Source organism: Thamnophis sirtalis, unplaced genomic scaffold, assembly GCF_051295495.1.
Source record: "Thamnophis sirtalis isolate CommonGarterSnake01/CBP01778 unplaced genomic scaffold, rThaSir2_p1.2 scaffold_10, whole genome shotgun sequence".
Classification (NCBI taxonomy): Eukaryota; Metazoa; Chordata; class Lepidosauria; order Squamata; family Natricidae; genus Thamnophis; species Thamnophis sirtalis.
In genome coordinates, this window is record NW_028261390.1 from 69,305 (window position 1) to 95,983 (window position 26,679).

General features: G+C 54.8%; 2 protein-coding genes across 4 annotated transcripts; one reads left to right on the plus strand and one right to left on the minus strand.

Annotated features, from left to right (window-relative positions):
- The first annotated feature begins 1,045 nt into the window (after positions 1-1,045).
- On the plus strand, positions 1,046-16,602 carry M1AP (meiosis 1 associated protein). Of its 3 annotated transcripts, none has more exons than XM_087723832.1 (10): positions 1,046-1,166; positions 2,295-2,578; positions 5,177-5,362; positions 7,232-7,406; positions 10,040-10,216; positions 12,949-13,096; positions 15,403-15,544; positions 15,743-15,952; positions 16,042-16,185; positions 16,468-16,602. In XM_087723832.1, exons 2-10 carry the CDS (start codon positions 2,327-2,329, stop codon positions 16,600-16,602), a joined length of 1,569 nt encoding a protein of 522 aa, XP_087579958.1. In that variant the 5' UTR covers positions 1,046-1,166; positions 2,295-2,326. The 3 variants fall into 3 exon arrangements, with proteins under 3 accessions (XP_087579958.1, XP_087579959.1, XP_087579957.1); XM_087723833.1 differs by lacking the exon at positions 1,046-1,166 and adding an exon at positions 1,468-2,083; XM_087723831.1 differs by lacking the exon at positions 1,046-1,166 and having other exon boundaries at positions 1,468-2,578.
- DOK1 (docking protein 1) lies at positions 14,563-25,934 on the minus strand. Its single transcript, XM_087723830.1, has 5 exons — positions 25,816-25,934; positions 20,167-20,463; positions 19,187-19,286; positions 18,731-18,903; positions 14,563-18,509 (listed from the first exon to the last, which is right to left on the minus strand). Exons 1-5 carry the CDS (start codon positions 25,882-25,884, stop codon positions 17,478-17,480), a joined length of 1,671 nt encoding a protein of 556 aa, XP_087579956.1. The 5' UTR covers positions 25,885-25,934; the 3' UTR covers positions 14,563-17,477.
- Positions 25,935-26,679: the final 745 nt, after the last annotated feature.

Below are 26,679 nucleotides of genomic sequence, written 5' to 3' on the forward strand. Positions count from 1 at the left end.
AAGTGGGGAGTTGGCCAGTGTGGGTGAGCCCCACTTCAGAGGAAGAGCCTCGGGAAGGGGAGGGGAACTTCAGTCCCCCCCCCCCGCCCTGTTATTACCCACACTGCAGTGTTGTTGATGAAGCCGGCAGTGAGGAACCAAAGCTAAAAGCTGGAATTCATGGTGGTTGGCAAAAGGCCCCCCCCCCCTCCCCGGGAAGAAGGCTGCATGGCAACCTTTGGCTGGCTCTTTGGCAGAGGAAGGTCCACCACCCCCATCCCCCCCCGCCCCCCCCAAAAGGCAGAGGGTCCCAGCTGGCTCCTGCTGCGGAGCCCCAACGGACTGGAGCTCAGGGCTGCCCTGCGCCCCCACCCTCTGCAAGGGCTCTGAACCAGCCCCCCCCCCCATCCCCACAGGCGCCTGAACCTCCAGGAGGTCGGGGTCCATTTCCCCAGGACTGCACGAGGATTTCTCCCGAGAGGCTTCGGCTCTTGGGACCCCGCTTGCAGCAGCCCAGAAGGGCTTTGGCTCACCTTTCCAGCACCGCTCACGGCCAGGGGAGCCGGGGATCCTGGAAGGCACCGGGACCTTCCTGGGCCAACTGCTGCCCAGCATCCAGGAGGGGCTTGGCCTCCCCCCCCCCCCGCTCCCCGAAAGCCGCGGCTCCTTGGGATTCCCAGGCCTCCCCCTCCCCCCTCCCCTCCTCCCAACCTTCTGCTGCTGTCAATCATTTCCCCTGCGGGGATCTTCCTTCCCCCCCCCCGAGGCCCCCTCCCTCCCCCCTCCCTCCCCCCTGCGAGCTCAAGGGCTTCCCTTCGGGGGGCCCGTCAGAGCCCCGTCCCCGCTCTCTGGCAGCCGCTCCCAGCCGTATCCTTGGCGCCCACCCCGCCCCATCCAACGGGCGAGGCCTCGGCGGGGGGGAAGCGATTGCCAGGCCGTGGCAGGGGGGGGGGTGGGGGGCGCCGGGCCCTCCTCGCCCGCAACTCCCCTGCTCGTCCCTCCGCCCAGCCCCGGAGGAGGAGGAGGAGGAGGAGGAGGGGTCTCCGGCCTCGCTTGCCCAGCCGCCCTCCCCGGGGGTGGAAAGGAGGTCCTCCCGCCATTCCTGGTTCGGGTCCTACAAAGGGCAGCGGAGGGGGGGGCCTCACCCGCCGGGCCTTCCTCCGGAGCCCCCTTCAGTTCCAGCTCTGGTATTTTTAGGCCGATCCCGAGAAAGCGGGCCTGCAGCAGCCCCGCCGATTGGCAGAAAAGAGGCCCGTTTCTCGGCCGCCCTTCGTCCGGGCGAAAGAAGGCCGAGAGTTGGGCCTTCTTCCCAGGCTTTTCCCGCGGGGCTGGCTGAGCTGGGAGGCTCTGAGGTGGCTGCCCTCCTCTGTGCCCCACCGAGGACCAGGGCCTGAAAAGGCGTCTCTTCCTCCCCCGCCACAAAGCCCCCCTATGAGGGGCCTCCAAACGCAGCCCTGGCTCTGACTGAGGGGCCGAGGAGGAGGGCCTGGTGTTCTGGGGGTCCTTGGTGCTCTCCTCCTCCGCGCTTGGTGGTTTTCCGGCAGACGCCTCACTTGCCAGACCAGATCAGATCATCAGGGCTGGCCTAGAAGGGCTTTGGCTCTCCTGTTTTCCTACGTTAGAGTCATATGCGCCACAGAGTTCAGAGTATCAAGGCCGCCACAGCTCAGCCCTGAGCTACAGATAACCTTTTATGTAGGATCTGCTGCGGCACAAGATCTCCTCTCAAAGGCTCCCTGGACCATCCTTGGGCTGCCATGGGGTTGGGGGGAAAAACACAATCCATTTGTATTTGGAAATTTGGAATTAACTTCTCATGTGTTTGGGTTCACACTCTTTGATTTGGGGTTGGCTTAATATTATGTTTGAACCCAGGTAATTCAACAAATTTTGATCAAACCATGACTTAATGTAATGTTTAAACCTAGTTTGTGCATATATAAGAATTATTTTGGAATTGCAGTCTTGTATGGAAGAACCACCAGATATATTGAGACCAGCACCCAAAATTCCCAACCAGAATTCCCCTTAACTATTCAGGCCAAGAATCCTGAAAGAGGCCGTATGAACAGATTTGGATAGTCTGAATAGAACAAACCTGAAGGTAGGAATTGCTACACGTAATGCCCACATTCATACCGCACGGTTTCCACTCTCACAACAGGCAGGGTGCTGCCCTGCATCGGATGTGGGGCTGCTGGTCTTTACACCCTGATGCTCTTCTTCCACCCTTCCATTTCTCTCTCTGGCATCCTCTGTCTTCACCAGTGACAATACACTGTGAGAAGAGCCAGCCCTTGACTTCTACTTTCCAGGCAGCCACAATCTCAACTGCGTTCAGAAAACCATGGGTCCCGGAAGGCAGAGACCTGGTGTTGTGGAGAAATGTCCTGCCACTCCCACTGCTCATTCCAGGCAATCTCCACGGATCTTGGTGATAGACATCCATCCTCCCCATTGGGACAAGACCTGCCACAAACTCTGTGAAGCCTTGGAAAATGTCTTCTGCTTAGCTTGCAGTTTGACAGGCTCACCCCGCATCCCTTCATTCAGCCTCTACGTGGTCCAGAACCAGCAGGAATGCCTGCTGCCCTTCGTGGTGAGTGCTCCGTTACACACATAAGCCCATCTACAGCAGAGTAAAATATCTGAAGGTCCCCGTTCTACTTTTTCATTAGTGATAGCTATTCTGCTCTCATGCAACCTTTGGTCCTTTGGGAATGTGATTTCTCTCGCTTGGGAGATTTTATGGATTAAATATATGGAGTTTAGTGTTCCTCTATCCATGGTGGTCGGCAGCCCAAAGGCCTAAGATACTCAGGTCTTGCAACAAAACAACCTTTTGTTGTAAAGCTCATATCCTAAGCCCATCTTGCCATGTTTGAGTGTGATGCCATTCTTTGCCCGCTCCAGTTAAGTTTGGAGGTTAAGTTTGGGCTTCCATTTCTGGTTTATCAAATATGCACACTAAATTATACTCCGTCCAGCTAAATATCAGGAATGGTTTACTGTGGGAAGACAAGAGAAGGGAGGAGAAGACAGGCTGGTAATGGAGATGCAGCTCTCCATCAAACTACCCACTTTAGTAAAGCCACTCAATGTATTTGATGAAGCAAGCTGCAAGTCACAAAAACTGACACCTTTTTACAAAATGTTTTAGTCAGAAAGGGTGCTACCAGATTCTACTTAATTTTTGGTCCCCATAGACTGTCATGGTTCTCCTCAAACTGTCCAGCTAAAGGTTATTTTTAATTGCGTCATTTTTCATTCTTTGCTAATCCATTCTGCAACTTTCACTTTTGAAATCCTTGGTGTTCGCTGAGCTTGTTTGTTAACCAGACATTTCATTACCCAACTAACACTATCAGTGCAAACAGGGTGCAGTTTGCACCCTGTTTATATACAGTGCCTTGCGCTGCCAGTGTTGATGGGCGTGTGGTTTCCCCCTTGGTAGTTCCTTGATAAGGGTGTTTCTTTTCCCCTTGATTATTTGTCTGGTGTTAATCCCTTCTTATTTGAGAGTTGGCTGTTGGCAAGGATATCGTCTTGCCTTTTTCTTTCTTTCTTACCTTTTTTATCGTCTCTTTTGACATCAGCTGTTCCAAGTAAAACTGCCTTTTGCAATTGACTGATAGTGATTTTGTCTGTATCTCAGTGGTATTCAAATGCTGCTCCAGATGTGTTGGAGTTTTTACACCGCGTTTCCCCGAAAATAAGACAGGGTCTTATTTTCTTTTGACTCACAAAATATGGCTTGGACCTTATTATCAGGGGAGGGCTTATTGTTTTGGGGTTGCCAGGCGGCTCCTCTCTTGCGAGCGGGCTCCCAAAGAGCTGGGCACAGCCTCGGGCGAATGGCTGGGTCGCACTGTCGCAGCAGCGCAACATAGCAGCCATGAAGCGACCACGCTCACAAGCAGCCACCCGGCAAACCCCCTTTCCAGCCTGGCGCAAACAACTGACCTAGGGGTATCGCCAAGCCGCGTGAGCACCTGTTCATCGCCTGCTGGCTCCCGTGGCTTGGCGCCTTCAAAATGCCAGTGAATAGCACTGTGCCTGGCTGGAAAGGGGGTTTGCCGGGTGGCTGCTCGTGAGCGTGGTTGCTTCATGGCTGCTGTATTGCGCTGCTGCGATAGCGCAGCCCAACCGTTCACCCCTGAGGCCCTGCCCGCTCGCAAGAGAGCAGCCACCCGGCAATTCCCCTCTCCAGCTGGGCATAGCGCCGCTCACCAACCTAGCGGTATCCCAAAGGCGCCAAGCAATGCGATCACCTTTGCCCTCCCTCCGGTTCCCGCGACTTGGCACCTAGGTTGGCTAGGTTGGTGAGCGGTGCGCTGGGGAATTGTCAGGGGGTGGGAATTGTCCAGGGGGCTTATTTGCGGGGGAGGGCTTATATTTTTGCCCACCAGAAAAATGTGGCATGGCCTTATTATCAGGACATGTCGTATTTTCGGGGAAACACGGTATGTACCTCCCGATTCCCAACAGCTCTGGATGACTCACGACAGTAAGAGAAATGAGTTACAATAAAGCCAAGAGAAGGTGATAAGGGTGCAAGCCAGCCAGACTGGATGGAATGAAGCAGGTGGTCTCGCACCCCCCCCCACCCCCCATTCACCAAAGGTGCTGAGAAGAGTCACCAGGGCTGCTCTAAGCAATGGCCGAGGGAGAGCTGCCTGGATCTCAGCAGGAGCCTCCTGCCAGGGGCTGGGATCCAGCTTTGCTAAAACCAGAGTTATTCCCCTTTTCACTCACGTCCTCCTTTGGACAAAGAGGGTGGGAAGTTCATTCCTGACGTGTAAATGCTTAAGTGCTGCCTTCCGTATTTTGTCCCTTTAATACGGGGGGAAAGCCCAACGTTCCTCTAGTGGAACATTGCGATGGTTTTTACTCCCCATTGTGTCACATTTTCTCTGGTGCGTTTATCTAGCCCTTTTAACTTTTTCTGATACAAAACATAGTTTTCAGACAAGCATATTTAGCCCCAAACCCGGGTAGCTTCTTTCTGCTACTTTTTATGCTGATTTCAAGAGTCGTTTCACGTAAACCGTATCAGGGGGCAACATTTGAGCAACATTTCTCAGGCCCAGCCCAGGTGCCCTCGGTGGTGCAGGTAGTGGGGGGCGGTGCCCTCTTCGCCAGGGCAACTGGGAACAGGAGAGCCACCTGTTGTGCTTCTTCCCCGTTTCCCCCGCAGGCTCTTAAAGGGGGCTTTGCTCGGCTCAAGAGCTGCTTTGCGGAGCTTTGTGCCTTGCCAAAAGAAGGGGCCTTCCAGCCCAGAGAAGAGGCGGTGGTTCAAGCGGTGCTGGACGGGTTGCAGCAGTTCAAACAGTTCACGGGTGAAGGCATGGCCGGAGCGCCTCTCAGCAGCTCTTCTGTGGAGGTAAGGAAGTGGGCGGGGCCGAAAGGGCGGAGGTCCAGCGCATCTGAAGAGGGGCCCAAAGCAGAGACAAGGCGGAGCAGCCCAAGCGTCATCCAGAGAATTCCACAGCCCCCCCCCCCCTTGGGGCCGTCATGGGCAGACCCTGCTGTTGTTCTGCCGTAACCGTGGCCTGCTGGGTGCATCCGGTGTAAGGCTTTGGGCAAAAGCAACCAGTATATATTTTGGATAAAAGTTCACTGGGAGTTCTTGGAGTTGGTTGCACCCAATGGATGCCAAGAAATGTTTCTGAATATTTCTACAAAGAATTTTTCTAGAAGAAAATAACAATTGTAAAAAAAGGGTTTTTTTCCTTGTAAAACAAACATTTCATCATTCGTCAATTAGTGTGTCGCCTGAGTACAAATTTTTTGTGTGTCATAATAGCTACAGCTTACCACCAAATTCTTTATATACATCTGTTCTTATTTTAACATTATACATATCTCCTGTTATAACATTTTTCTTCCTAAATTATTTAATTTTATGCTTTTTATCCATATTGATTTTCTAACCAATGATAAAATAGCCGCCATATATTATAATAATCTGATTCTTACTTTCTTTTAACTGCTAGTGTTAATCTACTCATTTCTGCACAGTCTTAATATTTTCTTAAATCACATTTTTATCTTTAGGGATTTCTTCAGCTTTCCAATTTTGTGCAAATACAATTCTAGCCGCAGTTATTACATGAATAATCAAATATACATTTTCCTTACTATGTTTCCCTGGTAAGGTAGCCAACAAAAACAATTCAGGTTTTAAGTCAATATGTTGCTGCGTCATCTTCTCCAACCGCATTCAAATTCTTGCCCAATATTTTTTCACTTTTGTACAATTATAATGAACAACTCCACCTTTTGGAAGAGATTTATTGTTATATTTACAAGGCTTATAAGCTGCTCTAATCAGATCCAACCCGAGCAGCATACAATTCCTTATCTTTAAGTTACAATAATAATGTGCAGAATGGTGCAGTCTGTTACACCCTCCTTTACTATAATCAGTATCTCAAGGAAAAAACACAGTCAGGCAAACTCTTAACAGCCAGCTCTTGCCAAATGTGCGGTTTCATGGGGAGGGGGCAGTGATAGAGAAGACGCGTCGCACTGCTTGAGTGAGGGGACATAGAGGGCCTGCCCCTCTTCACCTGATGGGGCAGACAGACATTATTGGAAGAAGGCATCCGGCATATGTCCATGTCCTAAACCAAGAAGGGCTTTAAAGCTGCATTGAATTGCATCCAGAAGCCAACTGGTCACCAGTGCAGCTCCCACAGCGGTGGTGGGCCCAGCAAGAAGCGGCTGAAACTACTCAGGCTGCTGCATTTGGATCAGAAGAGTTTCTGGATGCTCTTCAAGGTCAGCCCCACACAAAGCGCATTGCAATCATTCTCTCCACCCGAGACTGAGTGATTAAGCAAAGCCTCCTGTTCCGGGGTGGGGTGTGGGGTGTGGGGTGTTATAACTGAAAATTTCCTCCATGGTGATCAACCACCGGAAGTGTCTCTGAATCAGGGTTATTTAAAGGCCACCAAAACCCAAACGACCCTGGGAGGTAGGCTAGCTTAATAAAGGGCAGCTTTGGACCAAGGAGATTTTGTGGGATTTCTCACTAAATAGGGACTTGAGCTAATCTCCTTTGGAAGAGCCGTCTCCTTCTCCAGTGCATCTGACGGGCATTGTAGCTGCCCACCGGACACGGCAAGGACTGGGGAGCAGCCTTCATGCCGGGCTCTGCTTGGAGCAGTTGGTGTGAGGAGCGTGAGTGTGCTGTCGGTTAGTACGGCGAACCCTCCTCTGAACTGCTACGGTTTGACTTTTCTTCCAGATTACGATCCTGACTAGCCAGCCCAGCAGAAAAATAGCCAGCCAATTGGATGTTGGATTGCAGGGTGTTGACCTGGTTAGCCTCCACCAACTACAGGTGGTTGAGGTTTCTCAGCAGGCAGTCCAGGAACTCTCGGGGGCACAGTGGGGCGGAGAAGTGCCCAGCAGCAGTGGAGGTGAGTACGGCAGCCTGACGTTTACGCCTAGAAATGGGAAAACCTGACACCGGCTACACCTGAGTCTGATGAGCCTGCAAAATCTCTCCAGATATGGAATCTGAGCCTCGGAACCCAGGACAATATCAGCTGTTCTTCATCCGCCCCTGAAATCCCAAAACGAAAAGCAGCCTGGCATTAAATTGGCTCCCCTCACTGCCAGAGCAAGTAGGGGGGGGGGACACCCTGTTCGCTTGTCCACCGTTTATTTCATTTTGTAACAACCTGTCAATGCAGAACCTGAAGCCGGCATGCCACAATTATTAGTGCATTTAGCTGATCTAATAAAGGTACCTGCTCAACTCTTAATTTTGGAATGGATTCAGATTTTCTTTTTCCATTTTTAAAAGAGTGAATCTGTAAAAATGGACTAAGATGCAGATTGTTGCCATCAACTGGATAGCAGTAGATTGTTTTCTTCCAGCTTCATTACTCCAAGATCTCGTTAGTCCCTGCTAGCTCTGATCCCATTAATCTGTATGAATAATCAGGATTTTTGGCACCAGTGTGTGCAGCTGTTGCTCCCTTCAAGCACCTGTGAATCCAAAGCATCCTTTGCCCCTATATTACATGTGAATCGATCTTCATCGCATGATCCTATGGCTCACCAACTCTAGTATCCTGATGACCACTTGAGAAAGAGGCCACCCTTCATTCACTGTGCTGCTGCCCACCATGCAGCCATACCGGCTGCCCTCTTTTCTCCCCTGCGGCTGCTGAGACGGGCTGTAAATGCAAGCAGGCTGCCGTGTATCCATGTTTTGGTCACGTGGCCACAAGGTCCCTCCAACAGCTGTAACCTCAAGGACCAGCTGGAATTACCATTTGTTCAGTGCTGTCCTAAGACTTGGTTCTTGGTTCTGTTAATGGACCCCAAAGTAGCATTTGCCTATCCCAGGCATTTCTGAGGTGCATATTCTCTGTATCCCAATTGTCTCTGCTTTTGGAAAGGATAAGGAAAGGGTAGGGAATTGGGAAGAGTAGCTTAACACGTTGCACTGGAACTTCTTATACTAGGCAGAATCAGGATTCTGCCTAGTATAAGAAACTGCTTCACCTATCCCCTTAGGAAAGCATGGCTCTTGAAACAGTTATCAAAAGGAATTTTTATTGAGAGAAAGTGATTGCAGAGAAGTCAGACGGAATCTGAACCCTAACCTTAACCCGTCCACCGGTAGCCAATACAATTCTGCATAGGTGTTTTGCCAGCTCTGAGGCATTAGCTTGATAGCATCCCCAGGCCAGTGGGGGATTCCGGATTCCATTCCAACCAGTACGGTTGAAACTGCCTCGGTGTTACCCACATGGATGCGCGCGGATGCGTCATACTTGCCTGCGACGCTTCAGCTGCTCGGTGGAGCGTCGCACAGGCACCGTATATGCCATGCGTGTGCACAGAAGCACCAAAGGCTTAAAGGACAGGTAAGGAGCTCGGGCGGGCGGGTGGGCCCTCTGGAGGCTCTGGTACATCCATACCGGGGCGTACCGCCTGCAACCCACCACTGCCCCAGGCACAGCGACCTTGGTGTTAGGCTGGAACCCGCTGGGAGGAAGCCCATCTGTCTTCAGGACAGCCCCCCTCCCTGAAACCCATGCGGTTACAGCAAAAGCATGCAGAGAATGGAGCAGCCCCCATAGCCGCCTCCCCACTTCTCCATAGGGATGGCAGCCCCCCAGCAGGGGGCCTAGCAATAGGATAGGACAGAATACGAAATACGATAGGAGACACAATAAAATAAAACAACATACAGTAGAGTAAAATAACAGAAGAGAATAGAGAACATAAAATAATTGAAAATATAAAATAATTGAAAATAGAAGAAAATAGAAAATAAATAGAAACAGAAAACAGAATAGAATACTTTATTGGCCAAGTGTGATTCAACACGCAAGGAATTTGTCTCCCGGTCATAAGCTCTCAGTATACATACATACCAACAATAAATAAATAATAAAATCAGTGTGCATACGAACATATAACCAACATGTACATATAAACAAGGTAATAAGATACCAATAGGAGAAGGGAACATGCAAGGTGGAAAGGACATTAGCAGTACAGCCCTACTCCGTGGGTAAATATCCTCAGGAATAAGAGAGAGAGCCGTGGGAACAGAGGGTTCAGCAAAGTGATGGCACAAGAGAGAGAAAAATGCCTTTGTGTCTAGTTGTTTTGGCATGCAGTGCCCTATAGCGCCATCCAGAGGGGAGGAGTTGAAACAGTTTGTGAGGGGTCTGTAGATATTTTCTGAGCCCCCCTTCAGACGGGTGCAGGTCCTCAATGGAAGGCAGGCTGGTTGCTATTGTTTTTTCTGCAGTCCTAACTATCCGTTGAAATCTGTGTCTGTCCTGTTTGCTTCCTGTGCCAAACCAGTCACTGACGTACAAATGACAGGCTCAAGAATTCCCTTGTAGAACAGTATCAGCAAATCCTTGGGCTCTCTGAGCTTCCTGAGCTGGTGCAGGGAGAGCATCCTTTGTAGTGCCCTTTTGATGATGATGACGATGAGTCTCTTGAGAGTGGGCGGCATACAAACCCAATAAATGATGATGAATGATGATGTCCTATTTGATCTCCTCCTCGTCTCTTGCAGAGGGCACCACAATCCTGAGCACAGAGGTTGATCTGCAGGCTGTGGAGAACGATGTGGTGGCCTTAGAGGACTTTTTCAAATCCTGGCTGCACGACCATGCTCCGGATCAAGAGCACCTTCATCTCCTCCTGCCTGCCAGGACCACCAGCCGCTCTGAGGCACCAAGCAGCGATGCAGGTAACCTACCCTTGCCCGCAGGTGCCCACATTGGTGCCATTTTCTTGGCAAACAAATTACAATAAACCAAAGTAGTAAATCGTAGAAGGAACCACTGTCCAGGGCAATAGCCCCACCGTGTGTTCTTGCCGGCCAGGGACTGAGCGTCACGTGTCCCTGGCTCTCAGGATATATCCTTCTACCCTCCTGAGCCAGTGCAACGTTTGCCAGGCAGAAGTTAGGAAAGGAATCTCCAAGGGCCTCCGAGGGGCTCTCTGCCCCCCAGATTGGACTGTCCCCCAGGAAGGAGGGGCCTAGGGAGAAATAGGGCCACGTCCCAGATAAGGCTTTGCATGTGGCTATTCCCTTCCCTTCAGGCTCTTCATCTAAGTCCCCCTAGACCTCACATCCATGTTATCCCTTCCGTGTTCCGTGCCTTGGGGGTGGGGGGGAGAGGCTATTCTCCCTTTTTCCCTCTTTCATTTTACTTTCCTGTCCAAATAAGGTTTGTTCCATTCTTGAAAAAGTGGGGAAAATGCTCTGACTACAACAACAGGAAAGATGCAAAGAATACAAGTCTCCTTTATTCAGTGGCAGCTGTTCTTTTTCAATTCATTTTCTTTCTTTTAATTATACGTTTAATTTATAAATAATTCATCATCTCTCTGGAGCGGGGTCGTTCTGCAAGGCTGAAAATCGGAGGGCAAAAAGATATCAAAGGAAGGGCTTCTTCCCATCTCTGGAATCTGCTCTCACGCCACCAACTGAAGCAGTCTGAAGTGGGGCGGAGGGATCGGTCAGGAAAGGCCCTTCGGATTGAAGGGTGGCACCCGGCTAGTCCTGCCTGCTCCCACCGCAGCTTCTGCTGGCAATGGGGACGGTCTCTGGCAGCACAACAGGCGCTCTGCCAGCAGGCTGATTCCCCCCTCCCCCCACATACACCCCTCCCCCCCCCGTCAGCTGGGCAGAGAAAACCCCGGGCCGAGGGTCCTTAACCTGCGGCTCTCTGGGCCCTCTCCTGCGGCTCCCTGTCGGATGATCCCACCACTAGGTGGCCTCGGCCTCCCCCCCCCCCATCCTCGCTTGCCCTGAGACGAGAAGGGCAACTGCGGCAGATGGAGACTCGTTCCGTACTCCAGAGCGGACCGAAGCATCCCTCCGCTTGCCCTTTTTCCTGCCCTTGTTGGTGCTGGGCGCACCTCGGCCGCTGGGGGAGAGGCGCCACTTTCTCCGCCCCAAGACACCGGCTGGGCCGCGCCTCCCCAGAGTCCTTTGGCTGCCTGCGGGGCTGCTGGCTGCTCTTTCACTTAAACTTAGCGCTTGCACAATGGGGGGGGGCGGCCTCTCCTCCTCCTCCTCCTCCTCCTGGAGCCCCTTACAAGGCGGGGCATCGGCTGCAGCCAGTGTCTCCGCCCGGGGAAAAAGTCACGCCTCTCCCAACAAGGGCCGGAGAAAGAGGCAAGCAGGGGGGGGAGCTTCGCTTCCGCTCAGGAACGCAGAACGAGCCTCCATCTGCCCCACTCGCCCTTCTCTTCTCAGGGCAGGCGGGTGGGGGGGGGGCAGCTGACAGGGATCCAGAGCAGGGGGGGGGCGAAAGAGCTTCATTTATCTGGGAACCTGAGACGATTCTTCATTTAAATTGTATGGTAAAAAAAAACACCCAAAGAAGAAGAAGGAGCAACATCAGCAAGCCCCCTCCCACCTCTCCTCCTTCTTCTTCTTCTTTTTTAAATGGCTGAAGAGAGAACACACACCCATGAGAGAGAGAGAGAGAGAGAGAGAGAGAGAGACCGCTCCTCTTTCCCGAAGTGGAATTGAGTGGGGGGTAGGGGGCCTGGAGGAGCAGTCCGGCTGGCTTTCTTTTTGGCCGGGGGACGGACGGACACAGAATAAAAATCCAATTTCCCCCAATAAATGGGGAAAATAAAGGCCCGGCAGTCCAGAGTCCAAAAGGGGGGCAGGGGTGGGGTGGGGTCTGTTCGTTGGAGGATGGGAGAGGAAATCCCTCGAATTCTGGGCAGGAGGCTATTCAGAGAGGGATCTGCCTGGGTCTCTTCTTTCCTGCCCCTTAGGTCCCCCCCTCCCGGCTTTCTTCCTTAGGCTGATTTTAAGGGGAGGGGGAAGCAACGTGGGACAATAGCTGCTAAAAGGCTGTGAGGGGGGAGAGAACCCCTCCCGTGATATCGACCAGCTCTTTGCTTCCCCACCGCCTTCGAGCATCAAACGCAGCAGCTCCAGACCCATTTAATTTATTTTCAGAGTCCCAAATCTTTTTTTAAAATCTTAACTTTGGGTTGAAATAATAAGATCAGCTTTCAAGGAAAGAGACCGGGGGGGGGGGGGATGTTTCTGTGGTGGAGTGGCCTCCATGGAGAAGACAGGATAATTTTTCAGGAAAGGAAGGAAGGGAAGGGAGGAGGGTGAAATAGGAGGGAGGGAAGAAGGAAGGAAGGTGGAATAAGAGGGAGGGAGGGAGGTGAAATCAGGAGGGGTGATGGAAGGAAGGAAGGAAGGGTTGGGGATGTGAAGGGGGGGGTCGTGTGACTGGGTAGGAGTGCATGAGTTGGTCACCCCCACCCAGGTTTTGGCTCCCAGTGTGGAAAATGGGTGCAAATGGCTCTGAGTGCTTAAGGTTGCTAACCCCTGCCCTGGGCTAAGGGGGGGGGGGGTTGCTGGACAGAGAGACAACACCCGCACACCTGCTTGAGTGATGTGCCACTTGGGCCCTTCGCTCTGCTCTCCTACCTCCACAGCATGGCTGAAGTGTGATGTCCAGGAGAGATTTCTCAGCCCTGCCCAGCTTCCTGCCGCTTGTGAGGGTGGAACAGCAGGAGTGGACAACGCTGCCAGTCCATTCTGGATGGCCCCTGGCCTGGCCCCACGCAGACTGAGAGTCCTCAGGTACCGGATTGGGTGAAGGGCTACTGGGACTCCCCTCACCTGCTTCCTAACAAGGATGACTCCCCCCCCCCCAGCCCTGCCCCAAAACAGATTTAACATGGGGGTTTCCTCTCCCCTCGGCAGAGCTCTGGCCTGAAGGCGGCCTGCTGGGCTTCGATAATACTGCTGCTGATGGCCCAGTTAGAGCTGGGAATAGCCCCCCCCACATACACACACCTCCCTCCATTGGTGCAAATCTGGTGCAGGGACATTTCTGCGCAGTTCTGGGGCAATACACACACACACACCGGTCATTTTGGCCGTGACAGACTGGATCCCTGGCTTGTGTATCACACGCCTGGGGGTGGGGGTGGGGGGTGGGGAGGATTGGTGGTCAGTATATCAATTCCATGGACCACAATCTTTCTGGAAATCACTTGTCTTACATCCCAGAACTCATCGCCTAAGAAGTGTCATTGGAGGGATGCATGGCAGACCTCTAGTCAGCCCTGGCTTGTGTCAAGGCGGTGTGCGCAGAAGGGGGGCAATCCCCACCCCCACCGCCAAGAGAAGCTGCTCCAGAGGCCTCCTCTCCCACCTCCGCAAGCGCTCGGTAGCACCGTAGCATCAGCGCAGAGAAATCACAGCACAGCGGCTGGGAAACTACTGGCTGTTTTTGGCAATGCCTCTGTTTTCATAAATCACAGATTCAGTTTTGTTTGGGAAAGGGATCTAGGACGGAAGCAGCAGAAGTGGCGTTGGGGGTCAGGAAGGGAAGTCTCAGCCGGGGGACTCCTACTTGTCCAAGGGTGGAATAGCAGCTCTGGAAAGGAAGCTGCAAGGGACGGCAGATCCCCCCCCCCTTCTTTTAACCCTGGGGCTGGGAGACCGGGGGGGGGGGGCAGGCATGCCAGCCACGTGGTTGTACTTCCGATTCCCCAGTCGGCCTCCTGGGCTCTGCGTTGCTCTCACCAAGGGCTCCGGCTCCAGGCTGCCTCTGCCGGGTGGCGGCGCTGCAAAGTATTCCGGGACGTTCTCAGAATGCCATTTGCCAAGACAAAGGGGCGCCGTCTCCCTCCCTCCCACGGAGAGCATGGATGTGCAGCCCTTCCTGGCCGAAGCAGCAGGGCACTCTGGAGCCCAGAGCTTTTGACAGGGGAGCTGAAAGCCCACAGAATGTCCCTGCAGCCAGTGGGGGTCCAGTGGGGGTCCGGACGGCTGGTCTGCCTGTGAGCTGGAGGAGCCCCACGCAGAGCTTTCCCCACCCCCAAGCTCTCCAGGCAACGTTTATGGAAGGAATCAGCCCAGCCCCCCCCCCCCCGAAGACCCCGCTCAGGCTCAGCCCATGGAGCGGCACAAACGGCCAGCCCAACGGACCCCCGAGACCCACTGAAGCCCCAGGAAAGCGCGTTAGGGGGCCGTCTGGAAAGGGGCCTTTGGAAGAAGCCCTACAGGCTGGGCTGGAAGCAATTAAGCAGACATGCCAGAACCAGGAACCTGAAGGTTTATTATCTTTTGAAGAACTTGGAGCAGCCCCAACTCTTCTTTTGCTGAACTCGGTCTTCCATTCCTGCACTGCTGCTTCCTCTTCCCCAAACGGGAAGGTCCTTAGGGCTGAACCCACCCCAGCCGTAGATAAATCTGAGACCTCGCCAAGGGACTGGAAGCCCAGCCTGCCTGATCAGTCAGGGGTGTCCGCTTTAGGGAAGGGGAGGCTCCTGTAGGCCTGGCCAAGACAAGGACACTGGTTTCACAGCTCAGCCACCTTCTCCAGCCAAGCATGGGGATTTTGCCCAGGGAGGGGGTGGGGGGAGGCAGCCTGCCCTCCACTTCCAAGCATTTGTGCAAGGAGCGATTGCAGCATTTGGGGCTCTGCAGTATTTGAATCACCTGGAGCCCATCTGTCGGCTCCCCCCCCTCCCCCGTTTCCTCCTCCTTTGGATGATTCAGTTCACCAGAAAACCCTCCCCCCCCACACAGGCTGCTCCTCCCCCTTCTGGAAGCTGCCTTCGAGGGAGTGAAAAAGGGTTTTGTGATAAGCCCCCCTCTTCCTCCGACCCACCTTCGACCTAACTGACCGTATCTGTCAGGCAAGGGTCAGCACAGCTCCTGCCCCTCCCTCCAGGGTCAGCCCCCACTGAGGCAGGCGGGGGAGGGAGGGGCTGCAGGGGTTACTTTGGCTGGGGGGGGCGCATTTCCACCCTTCAGCAGGACATCTTAGTCCCCACTGAGTGGCCTCCTTGCAAAGATCTCCCTGAGCAGCCTCCCTGGATCCTCGGTCAGTAGCTTGATGGGGCCCGGAGCCGTGACCCGCTTCCCTGTTGCAGGGCCCTGAAAGCTGACGGAGTCTGTGCATCCATGTTTTTGGGTCTCCCTCTAATCGTAAGGCCCACAAGCTGTTGGCAGCTGAGCTGGGACGAACTGGAGACCAACCAGCAGAGTTTCCAAGCCTTCTGCCACTGCCTGCAAGTGAGTCCTAAGGGGAGGGGGGGTCCGGAAAGGCCACCTTGCCAACCGCCCCGAAGCCACCAAGCCTTTGGGGCAGAGGGGGGGGGGCCTCCTCAGGCCAGCTGTCCTGCTGGCTGCGTGTCAGTGGCACCTCAGGCCCACCAGGCAGGAGCACCATCACTCTGCTTTGGCACAACGCACATCGCTTTCCTCTTCCAGAGGAGGAAATGGCTGCTGCTTGCCAAATACGAGGCTTGGGCTGGGCCAGATCTCAGTGGAGGCCTCTCAGCCAGCACCTTCCAGGTCCTGCTGCCCTCGGACTCCTGCTCCCTGCTGCTGCGCCCGGTAGTGGCCCGAGAGCTGCTCCTGCCTTGCAGCTTTCCTCCCCTCCCAGCTGAGCTGCCAGAAGCGGCACTCGCTCAAATGGAGGTAAATGAGGAGAACCCGGGAAAGGGATGGGGCACCCGCACCCCACCCCCTGCCTTCCCCTGGGACCGACCCAGCCTCTCGCGCTGCAGGGCGTCCTTGGCGGCCTGGAGGTTGAAGCACACTACGATCCCCTGCGGGCGACCGGTCATCTGTATCAGGCCTTGAAGAGGTGCCTGGGCCGCCTGCCCACCTCCCGGGCTCAGCGCTGGGGACCGAGGCAGTGGCCCCGCCAGGTATCAAGGGGCGCAGGACACGGGGAAGGGCGGGGACAAATGTGGGCCTGGCAGCAAGGAACCGGCCCAGGAGGCAGGGGGGGCTCCGACATGGCTGCTTAGAAGGGCAAATGCACAAGGGCTCTGACCTAACACCCGGAGCACCTCCCGGCCTTTGGGACGGGCTCTCCCACTAACCAAGCAGGATCCCTGCCATCCCAACAGCAGGAAGGGCAGGGGACAGACGGATGGATGGACACACAGACTTTTGCCCCAGCAGTGACGGAGATTCTTCCCCCACAGCACGGTGGTCGTGTGCATCCCAGCAGGGCCAGGGCCACAGTGGCCCCACTGCAGGTGGCTCTCCCGCCTGCTGGCTTCGGCAGCCGCCCCCTTTTTCTGAGCCAAGGAAAGGTGATCCCAGAGCCTGAGATGTAGCAGCCTTGGCCACAGAGGGAAGACTCTGCCGCCCTCACAGCCTCAGAGCCAGCCTGCACCTCCCCACCCTCACCCAGAAGACTCCAGGGAGGACGGGGGTCTGTGTGTGTTAGATGTTCCCCGCAAGCCTCGGGCAAGCGCTGGGGCCAACCTGCCTGTTTCTCCCCACTTCCACCAGCCTGGGCTCCATGCGGAAGCGAGCGGAGGGGGAGGGGGGGCTGTGGCACTTCCTGGTTTCCGTTGTTCGGCCCTCTTCCGCCCTGGCTCAGCCACATCCTCTGCTCTGTGTCAATAAACCACCTTGTGACAGCCTGAGCGAGCAAGTGTCTCCTTCAGCGCCTTCCCACAACACACACACACACACACACACCCAGCGCGGCTTCCGCTGCCCCAGGACCCCTTCTCAGCCTCCTGCAGGCAGGGCAGCCTCAGACACAGAGCCGGGAGCCTCAGCCCACCACGCAGGCTGCCTCCGACCTGGGTGTGAGGCTGGCAGTGGGCCAGCAGAGGCTCTCCCCAGCAGCAACCAAAGGAAGCGCCAACCTCCTAAATGGCTTGCCAGGCGCCAGGGAGGCTTTCTGGGCTCACTGCCGAAGGCCGCAGTCCCAAAGAAGCCATGTCCCAGAGGCCAGGAGGGGTCCGTCCTACCTTTGACAGCCATTCCCACCCAGTGGCTTCATGCCTTGGTCTGTGTGGCCCTCAGGCTAGGTTGGGGCCCTCTTGAAAGAGGCAGCCTTTGTGCCCAACAAGGCTGCTGTCACTTGGGCTCTCGGCCTGCCTCTTCCGAGAAGGCACATGCATGGCCGGCCCCCCTCCCCAGCTGGCAGCCTGCAGAAGGTCCCCCTGGAAAGGCTGCTCCGGCTCGGGGTCCCTGCTCAGATCTCCCCCAGGTCTTCATACACAGCAGCCGGCCGGCCTTCGTCCACCGATTGCTCAGGTCCCAAAGGGCCAGGGGCCGAGGGTGGTTTGATCACGCGGCTGTAGAGGGGGTCGCTGGCGTTGTTGCTGTTGTTGCTGTTACAGGCCCCCTCCAGGCCCGGGGTGGGGGCCGCTCTGGGCTTACTGGCCTCCAGCTGAGCAGATTTCTTGTGTGCCCGGGGAGGCTTGGGGGCAGGGCTAGGCCTGGAGGGTTTCAGCCCGGCCTTTTGGTGGAAGGCAGGGACGGCATAATCACCGGTTCCAGGAAGGTACAGCAACTCATAGCCAGCTTGGCTCTCCAAGCCCTGAGTCCGCCAGGCCTCGCAGGGGAGGCGTGCCTCGTCGTAAATGGCGGCCGAAGCAGGGGTGGGCCACGGGGCCCTTCCTTCAGGCTCATCATAGATGTGCTGCTTGTCGCTCGGCAGCCCGTGGCCCTCGCCCGTCCGTGCCCTGGGCTGCTCCTCTGCCAGGCTGGAAGCCCGGCCTGGACCTTCTTCCTGCCACTGGCTGTCAAGGGGGTCAGCGTACAGGGAGTCTGGGCGGAGCCGCGTGCCCTTCAACGCATCCAGAGGCTCAGAGTAGACGTTGCTGGTGTCCTCCAAAGAGCCAGCCGTCCCGGAGAGGGAGGGCCGCAGCGAGGGGGAGCTCAGCCACGGGTTCTGCCCTTTGGGCACGGTGGCCTCCTTCCCCTCCCCAGCGACGCTGGCCCTGGCTGCCAGGGCACCCCTGGGCGCCCGTCTCTCCAAAGAAGCAGCCGTGCCCTCGCCCTCCAGGCTGAGGGAGTTGGCCAGGGCATTCTGGAGGGAGAAGATGCCGGGGGCCTCCATCTCAAGGGAGCTGCTGCTCTGCCGATGCTCTTCCACCTGGGCCTTCTGGGCCTGGATTGCAGCCTCCACCACGTGGAAGATCTCGTTGCCCTGCTTGGTCTCAAAAGTGAAGTTGCCGGCACCCGATTCACAACGGCGGCCAGCTTCGAAGGAGAACATCACCTGTGGAAGGGACGCGTGGGGCTGTGGTCAACCAGGGCGCAAGTAGGGCAGCCCCCGAGGAGCCCACCCTCACAAAGCAAGCGCCGGGGAGAGGTTTGTCCCCCTCTGGCTCAGTGAGTCCAGCTACCCTGCTGCCCAGGTCTCTCGGGGTGGGGGGCAGGGGGGAGGGAGAAGACAAAACCCCAGAGGCCCAACTCCTTTCCTGCCCAAAGGTCTCTCACCTTGTCCCTGCCGTATCTGCGGAGGAGGCGATAGGGCCACGTGTAGAGGGGCAGGCTGGAGGGGGCCTCTCTGAGGATGAGCTCGTTCCAAGAAGCCTTCAGCAGATACCTCCCTTGCAGCTTGCAGCGCTCGGCCGCTTCCGTCTTCTGCACGGTGACCCAGAACTCATTCACTGCAGCCAAGGGGAGAGTCAGCGTGGAGGGCTGTCCTTGCAGGGAGGCCCCCGGGCACTGCCAGTCCCTCCCTTGCAGGATGAGGGGTGAGAGAGCACATCCCACGCCACCCAGGAGCGTCCTAGACTTCCTGCCCCCCTCAGGAGCTCCCAAGGCAGGGGACTGACTTGGAAACTGGGAGCAATCCCACCTCTCGGCCCTCCCGTGTTGCTCCCACAGAATAAAAGCCTCCGAGGGGGACCAGCTGGACCATCCAAGTTCCACTCGGCACTCAAGCCCTACCTTCTTCTCTTGAGTAGTAAATGGAATTTGTGGCCATTTCCAGGTCCCGTTCTCCAACGGCCTCCAACGTAGCAGAGGGGGTCATTTTCCCAGGGTTAGTCTGTGATGAGGGGCATAAAAGGTCTCAGTGGCAGCCCTTGCCTGGCGCTTCAGCAAAAAGGACCAATTCTGCTCTGCTGTCAAGAGCTCAACCCCTCATCTTGCGGGCCCTTCATGCAACTCTGCATGAACCCAACGAAGCTCCCCAACCCAGAGCTCTCCAGGTGAACAATGGTGCCAGCCTTGCCACTGGAAGCTCCCCCCGGCAGTCTCTGGGCTCAGCACTCCCGAATGAGAGCCCATGGCCCTTTCTCTATTCCCCCAGGACTCCACTTCCAGGAACTCCTTCTGGGCTGGCTGGACCCTTTTTAAAGTAAGTCCCTAGATTTAGACATAGTGCTGAATTTGGGTCAGATCAGTCACTCGGGCCCACTCCCCACTTTCCTCTGCATCAGTAGTGGGTTCCGGATCCCGGTGCAACCGATACGGTGCAACGGGACTGGGGGTCCACTACATGAACGCACACAGCACGCACACGAGTACTTACCGCCTACAACGTTCCGTGACACCTCCGCAACACTCCAGCTGTGCGGCAGAGTGTCGCGCAGGCACCGTACGCTCCGTGCACAGAAGCCCCAAACACCTCAAATACTGGTAAGGAGCGCGGGCGGGCCCTCCGAAGCACCGTACCAGAACGGTACCCGGTACACCCATACCGGTCGTAACCCAGCACTGCTCTGCATGTACCACCCAGCTGTCAGTTTCTCCGGAGCTTCTTTTCCCTCCTTCCCTTTGGCTGCTTTGGCTGTGGTGGCCCTCTGTCCACTTTTCCACCCCAAAACGTATCCCGCCTGGATGGGTCTGCGCCCAGAATGCTTAGCTCTACCTTTGCTTTAGCTACTCCCTCCCCCTTCCACCACCTGCCCACCAGCCCCGCTCACCAGAAAGGCTGCCTCGCAGAGCTTGGCCATCCAGTCAGCCGCCTCCGGTGGCTCAGAGGCAAAGACGTAGGTGCGGCTGCTGGTCTCCAGGCAGAAAGCAGCCAAGCCGTCCTTGGGGCTGCAGTCCAGGGCAGGAGCCACACTCACACAGTCTGCCAGCCTCACAATCTTCTTGTCCAGCTTCTTGGTACTGATCCGGTCAGCTGGAGCAGCCCCTTCCTTGCAGTCAAAGAACTCAAGACGGGCAACTCCATGAGGACTCGCTGGGTACAACACAAACCAGCTTTTCTTCCACCGCTGCAAACAGAGACAGACTGTGACAGCAGATCAAGGGCGGGGCAGAGGGGGGCAGCCAAAAGGGGTGGGGGGTTCCTGGATGAAACAGATTCCCTGGGCCCCTTTCCGTCCGGAGTCAGGCCTGACGATGGGACAGAGAGGCACTCGTGGACGATCTGTGGCAGGAGCGGGAAGGGGGCAACCACTCTCCCTCTCCTTGACCTCTCAACTGCCTTCAGCGACCTTTGGGGCGAGCTGGGGCAGGCACTAGTTCAGCTCCTTTCCCCAGGGTCGACCCCAACCAGAGTTGACAAGGAGTTAGAGCTCCAGCCCTCGGCCACTCACAGGGCTCGGTCCTCTGTTTAACTCGAAGCCACGGGGTCAAAGGTCATCCGCCACCAAGAGTTGAGATATCATCAATAGGCTGATGATACTCGGCAGTTTCCTGCTCCTCCTTAAGCAGGAGCTCTAAGGCAGCCCCCACAGGGCACCACAGTCTCGAATGAGGAAATGCAGCCCCATCTGAAATAAAACATGGAAAGTCCCCAGAACCGGGAGTCCTGATTTCTGCTGCCACTCAGTAGCATCAGGACTGAGCCCGAGTAAACTCTACCCTATTCAGGCCTTGGGACGGGATCTCAAAGCCATCAAGGGGTCAAGATGTATCATTTCCTCACCCAATGGTGTCATGTAGATATGTTGAAAGTGGGAGTTTGGAGCCCTGTGGCACCCCCACAACTGAGGGGCGGTGGACTCGACTTCTTCCCCCCCCCCCAGTATCAAATGGATGGGACCACTCCCAACCCCCTCCCCTTTTCCAGGAGGCCACTGTGATCCATGGCCTTGAAGGCTGCCTAGAGATCAGGAAGCCCAAGGATGGCTACCTCGTCCCCATTCCTGTTCTGCCAAAGGTCATCAGCAAGCATGCTCTCTCCCCGCCTGAAACCTGGCTCCAGATAATCCCTTTCCTCTCGAATCCCTTGGGGCTTCTCCCTAGCCAACCTCTTTGCAACTTCCCTAAAATGGAGAGCACACACCAAGGCTTCCTTCAGAGCTGAAGCAACCAGCTCCCGTCCCAGGGAAGCAGACAGCATGATAGGGATCCAAGCAGAGGCCGCTCCCAGGCGACTTTAAAAACCCAGATCTAGCAAAATCTACTTCATCAGGAGTCAAAATCAAACACATCCCAGATAAAATGCTCCAGACACCTCAACTGGGCTTATCCAGATGAACCCCCACTCTGAGCAAATCTGAGAGGTGCAATGACAATAAAGGAAACGGAACTGAGGATCCACCAGATAATGAGAAATCCAGCATATGTCCCTGCGCTTCTTCCTTCCATAGCAGGGATTGAATTATCTTAAATGCCAGATGGCTAGTGGCAAACACAGTAAAAGTGGCAGAATTAACAATTCTCACCTTTTTCAAGCATGTGATTCAGAAATAAATCAGAGGCCAACAAAGGGGAGAAAAAGTACTCAAATAATTAGTACTCAAATAATTAATAAATAACTTAAGATGTTTCTTAAAAAACATCTGCAGACCCAGAAGATGGATTGGACAATTCTAATTCCAGAGAGACCAACAAGATACAGGAAACAGCCCACCGCTTTCTTCCCCAACTGCTGATGCCTCCTCCACCTATCTAGAAGCCAGAGCTGGATTTCTCTTCCACGGCTGGTCTAATCCCCTAACCAAAAAAACTGGCAACTCATTTTGGGATAGAAATTTCACAGCCAAACTGGGTTCTTGTTCTTCTCCCTGGCCCTGAACCACATTTTCTTGCTAGACTGAGAGGATAAACAGTATGATCAGACCACCCAGCCTCTTTGCCCATCTAAGCCGAAAGCCCAAGGACCGAACAACTTAGGCCCTTGCTTGCTCAAGTGGCTCTTTCCTGTCCCTTCCACTGATCTACAATTTGCAGGTTTTGATCAAGAAGAGAAAAAGCCTTTCCAAATTACCCCCCAAGGTGGAATTTGCCCTTCTCGTGGTAATAGGGGGTGGGGTCGATTCTCCTATGTGGAGAGTGCTCCGCAACAGCAAAATAAAGCAATTTAAAAAAAACACAAATTCACATTAATCCAGCAAAGGTTAGAATAAATCAACATTCAACCAGTCAACTAAAGATCAAAATGAAAAGGGGAAACTCAGTTAAAACTGAGGCATGCTTAGCAGTAACCAACAGCTGAAAAGAGAGGATGGAGACCCTCTGGCTGCTCCTACCAAGAATTTGCAACCATCAAGACTGCTCTTCCCAGTAGGCCCACAGACCTCTGAGGATCACCTTTGCTCATTTCTAGTTGCTCTCCTTCAAATCTGGGGAGAGGGCCAGCAAAGAACTGGCTTTGGCGACAAAATCAGCTATTCGTTGGCAGGAGAGGAAAAAAAACTGCATACCGTTTTCAGAGGAGTTTCTCATTGACAGGGTTTCAAGGATCCTTCTCTTTCTATCTCAGATCCCATCAGGGATATGAGGAGCCTTTTGCCTGCCTGCCTGCCTTCTTGCAATTGCATTTACTGCTCAGAAGCCTGTTTCCTCCTTGGGGAGTCCTCAAAACGTTCCCCCACTAATTCTGAATCCTTGGGCATTTCATCAATCGCCAATGTCGGGACAGGACCATGAAGGCTTCTACCCCCTTTTACAGCAAGAATTCAATGTCAATACCTGCCCCATTTCTAGGTCTTTGCTTCTGAGGAGAAGAAACGCTGGCAGACAAGGCTTGACGTGGACAGCAGAGGAACCATCCCGGAGACATGAGGCGGTTGCTGAGGGCCTCTCAACCTTCCCTTATCCCTTCCTCCCCTTCCCCTTCTAGATAGGTTTCTTTTAAAACCAACAAGGGCTATTTTGCAGTTCCTTGGCTCACTTATGTCTTGTGTTTGTGGCCACTGTGATCAGTTTCCAATCAGTTCAGCAGCTCTTCTACTTTGCAAACAGTCCTGGATGTCATTCAGGGTCACGTCCAAAGCTATCTAGCGTAATTGGGTGGAGGATCGTCACTTAGTAATATTTATTAGATAAAATACAGCCACATTTGGGACATAATATGTGACCTCAGGGATAAACCATTTCAGATTTTGTGCTGCAACTCAATATTGCCTGGAGTCTTTCTGTCTGGGGAATAAAACTGCTTCCCTCTTCTTCTTTTTTTCTCTCCTTTTCCCACTGCCTTTCCATTCCCAGAGTGCTGGAGATGGCTAAGTCAGTCGGAGGGCCTGAGGCAGTCTGGGAGCACCTGCCCCTATGGAAGATTCCTGCTTACTTGTCATCTCAACACCCCGCAGCTTCCTTTCCTGACCTCCCTTAAGATGTCAAATTCAGAAGTGCCATATCAATCAACCATCTTCTCCATCCTACCAGCTTTCCTTTGTGCGAATATGGTTGCTCCTGATCCGTATCCTGGGCCTCAGCCTTCTGGCATTGACATAAATGCCTCTCGGGAAATGATTTCATCCAATGGGAAGTCCCGGTTGCCATTTCCAAAGCTAATTAGCTTCTCTCTAGTAACTACCTAAAAGTAGTTTAATTTTATTAAACTTGTCAGGCCATACAACTCTGCACCAGCTCTGAACAGGTAGACTAAAAACTGAATACAGATAAAATACCAATAAGAAACCCCAAACATTATTTTTAACCTAAACTTTCAGAGGACACACTGCTCCCTCAACCCAAGGCCTGAGGAAAGAGGCCCTTTTAAAACCAGTAAGCTGGGGGGGCTAAGCACATTTGATGCTGTTCCAAAGGGCAGGTATTGTAGATGGCACTACTTGATTGACAGGACCAGGATCTTATCAGTTGGGCAAAAACCACCTTTGCAGAGCTGGACCTTGTGCATGGCTTCACAGTTGATAGCCAGCACCCTGAATGGCACTCAGAAGCCGCCTGGTGACAAAGGGTGCGATGCGCATGAAGTACAGAGTAAGGATAATGACCTGGACAGAAATATGCACAGAAAGTGTTATCTATGCAAAGGGAGCTGAACACATTTTAAGTCCGGAGTTGTGAGCTAACATTTGGAAGCAGCCTCTGATTCCCAGGAGTTCAAAGAGGACGAGGAACAGCACAATTAGACTTGCAAGATTCTGATATTAGAACCAATCTCAGTAACAGTAGTTGCAGCCTTCTTTCTTGTGGAATTGATTCCCTGACCTGATCTACCTTTAGATGGGGAGCCACATAAATTGACTAAAAAAATAAAAGAGGAGCGAGCAACTGACCAGAATTAAAGACGACAAGTTAACTACCTCAGTAATCCACCTTCAACTCTGGAGCAGGAGAAAGGGAGGCAGAGACTGAGCAGCCACCTAGTAAGAAAGGCCGAAGGGAGGACCGGAAAGGGGCAAAGCAGCCACCAGCAGCCATGCTTCCTACTCCAAGTCCAGGCAACCCTCCTCCACCCCTGCCAGAGACGGCGGCTGCCTCTTGCTCCTTTGAGAATTAACCTCTGGGCCAGAAAGGCAGAAAGCTGCTTTCTTCTGCTCTGGGTTTCTAGACAGAACACACACCCCTCCCAAGGGGGGGGGGAGATTAATCCCCCACATTCAGAAAGATCTTTGGGCCCTGACAGCTCATGCCCCCCCCCTTTTTTTCTCTTACACTGCACTGTTTCAATAAAGGGCGATGCTTGCAGCATGGATTCCTTGTGTACACCAGCAGTTTTCAAACTTTTACAAGTTGCGCCACAGGACAGCTGAAGAAAAATTCCAGGAACCCTGAAGCAAGAGGCTCTGGCGAGAGAAAATTGCCTGCCTTTGAGAAAACGTTGCACCGCCCTTTGCCTGCCAGGAAACGCACCCCCCACCCCCCACCCCCACTGGTTCTGCAGAAGTTTGAAGAGCCGGATCTGCGCTATTCAGCGGGAAGCTCTGTAGGCGAACATCCCGATACACGAAGCAGAGCCAGGGGTGGGTTTTTTCTGCCCCTCCCCCGTCCGCAAAAGGCCGAGAAGCCTCTCCGGGTGGGCTGCGGGGAAACCCTGGAGGCGAGCAGCCCGGGGGTTGCAACCCAGCCGGAGGGTCTTCCTCGCAACTGTGCCCGGCGCCTGCCTCCTCCTGGGAGCGACGGCTTTTCCGAATTCAGCCGCTCTTCCAACCGGCGGGCCAAAGCCCCGCGGTCCCAAAAGCAGGAAGTGCGAGCCCGCCCGGCTTCCTCCCCGGCAGCGGAAGGGTCCTGCCCGGCCACTCTCCCAGCGGAGGGCAGCGCCGTCCAGGAAGGAATAGCGCTTCCCCCGCAGGGCGGGAGCGAAAGAGACGGCGGCGGCGGCTGCTGGGCAAGGGGCCAGCCGTTCCTTCCCCGGGCTGCACGGGAAGAGGAAGGCGCGCAGGAGCAGGGCACCCCCCCGAGCGGAGACCCCCGCCTCGCGCGCCTACCTTGGCCCCCAGGAGCAAACCCGACGGCTGCTGGAGCAGGAGCGGCCCCGACTTCACCGGGGGGTCCATTCGGAGCCTGGGCAGGGCGGCGGCGGGCGGCGGCGGCGAAGCAGAGCCACTCCGGGTCCGTCGGAAGAGGGCGGGGTGCTGGAGGGCGCGTCACGCGCTCCGCCTCCCCCGGAGTGAGCTGCGCGCGAGCTCGCGGGCCCGGAAGAAAGGCGCGGCGGCTCCGAGCACGTGCCGAGCGCCAAGTCCCGCTGAAAGGAAGCAGCTTCGCCCGCGTTGTGGCTCCGGACGCGCCCCTTGGGGAAGCAGGCGGCTGCCCAGGCCGGCCCATCTGAAGAACGGGCGACCGGAGCGCCTTGGCCCTGGCCTGGCAGGAGATGGAGCCTCGATGGCTGAAGCGTCCTCCTGATCTCTGGCCCGGGGCCGGAGCAGCAGCTGCGGGCCTTTGCTTGGAGCGGCGTCCTTCCAAGGGCTTCGGGAGGCTGTTTTGATGCCATACGGACTGGACCCGGGCGCTTTGAAGATAAGACTCGCTCATAGCCACCTCTCTGGTCCCACGCCAGGGACTTGGGGGCCCAGGGCTGAAAGGAACCCTTGTTGAGAGGGACCCTATAGGAATGAAATAAATACCTCAGAGAGCACCATGGGGGACTCAGTCTGGATGCCCTCCTGTGGGGCATCCCCTGAAATGACACAGGCCCATGATGCCAGTTTTATTCTGTTTAGGGCCAGGTCAGTGCACTTTTGTTCTCCCAAGCCTTTAAAAAATAATGTTGATTTTTATCATGCTGCCATTCAGGGGTTTTTGTAAATTAGGGCTGTGGTTTTTCTTGTCCTACGGCTCAGTCTTCCTAAACA